Here is a 6,920-nt window from a genome sequence, read left to right on the forward strand (position 1 = left end):
TAACAATGAGGGGAAAAGAGAACAGAGGTGTCCAAAAACAAACTTTCAGAAACCTGGAAATCTCTTGTTTAAAACCTTTTTTTAAAGATAACGAGTAAGGCTGGATCATTGGAAGTGAAATATAAAGAATTTAGTAAAGATTGTTGCACAGAGCTGCATTTTCATATCTTTATATATACAGGGGTTCTTCAAAAGGCTGCATTTAATAATCCTTCACTAAAGAAGCAAGTTAATTTGTATTTTCCAAGCAGACATGTCCAACACAATAGCGGTTTATCTTTGCATACAGTTACTCGTTCTGGGGGCAGACGTCCCTCCCCCACCTCTGGATGAGTGGTTTAAAGTTTCTCTTGGCGGCCTCTGATTGGTCCCTGAAGTTTTTCAGAGGGGGCATAACTTCAGATCTCCACAGCCTTCAGTCTCGCAGTACAGCAGCCCGGAGAGAGAAAGCGGCTGCGCTCCCTTCTCGTACGCATCAGGGTGAGGGGACGCAAAAATATGGAAGTTATCAGAGACAGAGTTGTAGTTTTATAGTGGTTTTTCTTCTTCTTGTGTTTTTTACTGTCTAAGGTTTAGGGCATCACGGGTTCGGAAAACGCATATATCTTTATTTGCATAGTCGAAAATGCCTGACTTTCGGTGTTGGATTAACGCAATCTGGATTTTGCTTTTTGCTTTTTTTGACTTGTCCTTTGCAAACTATTCCGAAGATCAGTGCAGCTGGAGAGGAAGGCAAGTATTTCAAATATTATCTGTGGTTTGCACACTTGCACAATTAAAATGTCAGATTATTATCCTGCTCAGATGCTGCAGGTGTTTGTGCATGGAGTGGACATTTGCAGAGGATGCTCCTCATTTGGATGCTCCATGTTGAGATTTGCCTTTAAGTTGTTAGTAAAATGTTTGCTTTGCTCTGCTGATTGCGCCTCCAGGCTGTCTGCAGGAGGCATGGAGGGCCAGACAGGCAGGAGACTGAAGGATTAATTCAGATGCAGGGAGAAAATGCACATTATGGATGCAGTTATTCAAATTTTGTTTGTATGTTTATCACATAAACGTCTTTAAAATTTTAGTGTAAAGATCTGGAAAGTTGACTCAAAGTTTAGCCACAGTGATGTCATGTAGGGCCCTTTGACCTTAGAGCTGCCAGTAGGCGGTGCAATCTCTTTGCTGCAGCTCTACTGAAGTTGGATTATTTTAAATTCCTTTTAGAAGACCTTGTGTGTTTACTTCTCCTAATATTTTTTTCTGCCTACATGGATTGTGTCATTGCAGTTATTTCAAACCATCAGTCAGAGGAAAGTTGGGGATTTTAAACTGAAACTATTGTTAAAGTTTTACTAAACATTGTTTCCTCTCTTTCCTTCTCATAGTGGTTTATCCCAGCAACAGGGCAGTGTGGAGCAGATTTCCCTCCACTGCTCCGAGGGCACCCTGGACTGGCTGTATCCCAAAGGAGCCCTGCGCCTCACCCTCTCCCCTCGCCTGCCCTCTGTGGCAGTAGGCCCTGGTGGCAGCAGCTCAGGCCTCATCACAGCCTGCGTCAAGCCTTCTGAGCAGTTCCACGGTGCCCAGCTGTACTTAGAGAGAGACGGGGTCCTCGAGCTCCTAGTAGGGGACAGACTGGAGTCATCTCCCCCTCCCAGGGTACGCTGCTTCAGCCGCCTACCTGGGGAGAGGGTGGCCCTCTTCCTGCAGGCTACACCTCATCAGGACATCAGCAGGAGGATTGCCTCCTTTCGCTATGAGCTGAGAGGAGACTGGACAGCTCGCATGTCTCTGGACTCAAACTCCATTAGCAGTGAAGGTGAGTCAGAGACATTTATCATCCATGTTAACCATGATCAGATATGGGTAATAAACTATATATTGTCCTTACATAAACAAACATAAATATACAAGCTCTCTTTCATATACCACTCCCTAAATTATGGTTAAAGGGCTTTTCTTTCCTTGCTGAAACATTTAGTAGATGTGATGATATTTTTCCCCTATAAAATCCCTGTGTTTAGATGAATCATAATTCCAAACAGGCCTCCGTGGGCTGGTTGGATTTCCACGACTCATACAGAGTGCAGAGAGGAAGTAGCCAAACTTTCCCCATAGGCATGCTGGTTTGGAGTAGGAGCAGGAGAGGTGTGGTGTAGGGAGGAGGGGTACAAAAGCACAGTATGTGGGGCTTTCTCTAGAGTCCGGAGCCCTTTGAATGGGTGCCGCTTGAGTATTCTGAGATTACTGCCGTCGCCTAGGAAACAGGGAGGCCTCTGCCCAGCTGAGATGCTCCCCTCTTTTGTTGAGCTGCCTCTCTGTGGGGAGACTTGTCTGTAGGAGTGTACTCCCCCCCACCTCACTCTTTCTCTCCCCCCCACACACACACTGATCAGGCTTGGAAGGGGGTTTGCAGTGGACTGGAGAGGAAGGAATCTCATTTATCAGGAGGTTTTCTCCATGGAGGAGAATGTGTGGGGTGGGTGAGAGGCTTCCAAAGAACTTTAAAATATGCCAGGGCTTCAAGCCACAGTTCAGTCAGTGTAGACAGCCAAAGCTGTGCCTGTTGGGTATTGTTCTTTTTCTGCATGTGGATTATGCAATTAATCACAACAAGACTTTTTTTTCATATTTTGAATAAAATTTAAGAAGCCTCTGCAAAATGGTGGCACAGTATTTTCTGATCAGTAGGATTTTGCATCTTTAAAAATCTTTGAAGTCTGCCTCCCTTCTCCCCCTTCTTTGGCCCGAGTTCAGGCTTTGATGAGGTGTGACTGTAGACACCCTCAAAGGCTTTAGTGTGGAAGTTTCATTTGGCCTTTAATAAATGTCCAGGCTGGAAGAGCCTCACACCTTAAGCTCCTCTGGTCCTCCTCTGCCAATTGTAAATGTAGCAGCTGTCTGTTTTTAACACAATCTCACATCTCACATTCCAGCGTATGTGATCTGGAAATGCTGCTTCTGATTTCCAGGAAATTTGCATATAGGTGTTTTTTGGTTTTCACCTCTTTCACAGTTTAGATTCTTTTGCAAGGTCACCAACTGACTCTTGCTTTCCTTGTTGTCTCTCCAGATGCCTGCAGGCCCTGCAACAACACAGAGATCCTGATGGCCGTTTGCACCAGTGACTTTGGTAAGTTACCAGATATTCAAGCTGGAAACTTAGGATAGAAACAAAGTAAGCTCTGAGGATAAAAATAAGCAAAAAAAAAAAATAAATCTGTTACATTAAATGCACAAAATGGTCATGATGAATTGGTTTAAACGCAGGTTCTCCAAATCCAGTCTTCTTCAAAAGTTAAATGTGAAGATCTCTGCACCCACCCAAACACACACCCAATCAAACCCCTGCTAGAGGCACTGTCGTGGACTAATCCTGACATCACCCCCCCCCCCCCTTTCCCTGCTCCAGAGAGGAAGTGGTAGACTAATCTGCAGGCCTTTGATTGAGCTGTAAAAGGAGTGAGGAGACGTTCAGCTGGCAACAAAAGTCAGGATTAGTGTGCAGGCCAAGGCTTTCCATTAGATGCTTGGTCAAAATCGGCAGAAAATTCAACAATATAACACTTTCAGCTCAGAGCGTCTTTTTTATGATAAAATCAAATGAATTAAAGGACTGTCTTGTAAAAATGACAATGGAGATGAACTTGAAATTAACCTGAGCTTCCTATTTTTTTCTCAGTGGTGAGAGGTAACATCCGGTCAGTGGAGGAAGATGAGAATTTACGGGCAGCTGTGATCAAGGTCAGCGCCACCCGTGTGTTTCGTCAGAAGTACGCCCTTTTCACTGGCAACAGTCGCTTAGGAAGCCAGGGCGAGATCCGGACTCTTCTTCAGTGTGGCGTCAAACCGGGACCTGGGAGCTTCCTTTTCACTGGCCGAGTCCACTTTGGTGAAGCCTGGCTTGGTTGTGCTCCCCGTTACAAGGACTTCAAGAGGACTTACATTCTGGCTAAAGCAGCCCAGCAGATACCCTGTGAACTCCCAGTAGACTGAGAAACTCTGCAGCAGCTTGTCTAGCATGCAGTCTGAGTGGTGCTAAAAAGCCCAGTTCAGGAAGAGGCCACAACATGCGAACGATGGCCGCTGTAGCCACAGAACCACCGAACAATACGGTCTTCCCAAAGGACTGAGGAGTGAAATGGACTTATTCCAACTGCCATTTCAGCTTCAAAAACACGGTGGAGTCATGACTCGAGGGACATGGTTGAAATGATTTGGCATTGGCCAGTTTTACAAACAATGAGGCAGCAAAGCTGATCAAAGTAAATTTACTGAAAAGCTTTCGATTTGTGATAATTCAGTCAAGCCATTAAAATCAGGTGTACTGACAGTCATTGCTTAGAAACTCAGGAAAACAAGTTTCATTGACTATTACCTAATTTCCTATTTAGGATTCACTTCAGGCAGGTGTGTCTGTGGTCAAACATTTTTTTACCAGTGTTTTTGTTCAGATGGCAAGTGAGAAAGGGGTGGGCATGCTCAGCTGGCTTCCCCTGGGTTGGGGTTGTCTTCAGTGTTACTGTTATCAAGATTATGTTAAGTCCTCATTAAAGGAAACATTAAAAACTTTTTGCACTCAAGAAGGAAAGGGAATGATCTGGAAATTGGGATGCTGCAAGCACTGAAAACCAAATAAAAAGCAACTATATGTAGCATAGTGGAACAACTGAGAATTTAATATATGTACAGATCTTACAAGCACATACAGTACAGCTTAGGCTACCAGAGCAGCTCAAAATAGTGCTGAGAGCACTTTCATCTTCTAGCCAGTCTGAGATTTTGTTTCTTTGAAGGAGACAGGCTTTGAGAGGTATTGTATTAAACGGGGGAATAGTTTCATGTTTAATTTCTGTAGCATGCAATCTTTTTTGCAAAACTAATTGGACTGTTATGACTTTAAAAGAGATTTTAAAAATTTGCTGGTGATTAGTTGAGTTTGGCCAAAGCTGTTACGAATCTGCTTGTTTTGAAGTAATTTTCCATTTTCAGTTATAAATTACTGAAGAAATGTACATGGTAAGATTAAGCTGTATATAATAAACAGTGTTCATAAAATTTAAGACAACAGCCATTCGTTACTTAAGACCAGTTGGATTATATGATATAAAGATAATAATATGGATTTATCATTGTCCCACTGGACATGGCTAGCTCAAGAGAAATATAAACATATGCATTTTATGGTGTATAAAATTTTGCTCTGTAAAGTGATCCAGATTTTTACATGCACTATATTTTCAAGGAGAATGGAGTCATACCAAATGATCCTAATGTGCTGAAGTGGTATGTCTAAAATGCGTTCACTGACTTTTTTTTTTTTTATTTTATTTTATTTCTGATGTAAATTGATGTTAATTTCAAAGTGAATGTAAATATGTTTATAAGAGATTCTAGAAACAAAAGGAACAAAAACATATTGTTACATAAGTGTGGATTATTTCTATGTTTATCCATGTTATTAAAATATTGTGTGAAAAAAAAAAAAGACTAACTGGATTTATTTTAATTTTTTCTCTGTCTCCTCACTGGTTCACGAACGTTTCTGTTTAATGCTCTGTAATCTCCCCAATCAATGCATCAAAACAGTTCAGCCTACACTGAAGCGTTAGCTTTAAAGCGTTCTTCTTCTACTTTTCTCAGACATAAGTCACTTCAAGTACTCATGAATCAGATTCCTCAAAGCCCAGAACAAACAGCATGCCTGTGAGAGGGAGAAGGCTTGAAAGGCTGGAGAGATTTAGGGACTGCTCGGGACTCAGGGGGGTGTTTGGACGGGGAAAGTGGTATAAAAAAAAGAAACAGCAGTTGGAATTCTGTTGTCCTCGACCTCCCATTTTCAGGATCCAGGAAGCAATAAATTGTCATTAAGGGAGCGTCGTGGCAGACTCGACAGAGCTGAGGTGCCACACAGTCGCTCACTTCATCCTGACCACGTGTGCACAAGTGCACAATCAAAGCAATGTCTTTCCTGCTCTCGGGTCTGCATGCCTTCAACTTGGAGCACAAGTTGCATAAACATACTGCGTAACTGCTGCCTGTCATGGTTGACTGTGGTTCATTTTAAACCTTTATCAGAGGATGAGCTGTGTAATGGATAACTTCACCACCTGTTTTCTTTTTTTCTGTAAAATATGCTGCACACACCGCAGTAAAACCCCAGATTTATCGTATGCTGTAAATATGTTTTGTAACAGAGCAGCTGGGAGAATTAACGAGTCGTTCAGGTTAAATGGAAAAAAGTCACAAAAGCTCGACATGCTTCCTAGACCTGGCAAGCTATCTCTTATACAAGGCTACTGCTTTGCCACTGCATCAGGAGCTCATGTGAGTGAACCTCCCCAACCATTTACTGCCTCAGTGCCCCCTTAAAACATCCTGTGCCTGGGTGGAGGGGCTAGAATTGCTCTACCGTGCACATACACACACACAGATATACACAGTCCTCTACCCCTTCCCTTCCACACCATCTGAAGTTACTGCTGCAGTCTGATAAGCCAAAACAAAGAACCCTCTAATTGTAGTCCCTCACCTAATACATCATGTGACATTTTGACAAAGCTAAGCTTCCTGCATTGTTGTCACTTTGCTGTGACCCCAGCCTGAACCCCTAATAGGAGAGAATTTATGTCATTGTAGCACAATTACACATTTGTGTAGCTTTTCTAACTATTCATTTTAATGCACACACTGCAGAGCATTTGTAAACATCAAAAGATTTTCTGACGTTTGTGATGACATCCATTTAGAAGCATTGTGTGCATGTAATTTTTATTTGTATTGTAAGGACTGTGCAGAGTCTTGCAGACACAGAATAAATCCTTTTACCCCATCCTTTCTTTATTCTGTCTTGTTGTGTGGTAAAGGAGATGTATGCTTATGGAAAAGCAGGAAGCTCGAAGGAAAGGAGAATCCAAAGAGGGTGGGAGAGA

The 6,920-nt window shown here is 42.6% G+C and overlaps 1 protein-coding gene across 1 annotated transcript; it reads left to right on the top strand.

Annotated features, from left to right (window-relative positions):
- The first annotated feature begins 429 nt into the window (after window positions 1-429).
- On the top strand, window positions 430-5,099 carry metrn (meteorin, glial cell differentiation regulator). The gene is made up of 4 exons (XM_041974436.1): window positions 430-732; window positions 1,374-1,807; window positions 3,062-3,121; window positions 3,671-5,099. Exons 1-4 carry the CDS (start codon window positions 626-628, stop codon window positions 3,982-3,984), a joined length of 915 nt encoding a protein of 304 aa, XP_041830370.1. The 5' UTR covers window positions 430-625; the 3' UTR covers window positions 3,985-5,099.
- The last annotated feature ends 1,821 nt before the right edge of the window (window positions 5,100-6,920 follow it).

Source organism: Melanotaenia boesemani, chromosome 21 (genome assembly GCF_017639745.1).
Source record: "Melanotaenia boesemani isolate fMelBoe1 chromosome 21, fMelBoe1.pri, whole genome shotgun sequence".
NCBI classification, from domain to species: Eukaryota; Metazoa; Chordata; class Actinopteri; order Atheriniformes; family Melanotaeniidae; genus Melanotaenia; species Melanotaenia boesemani.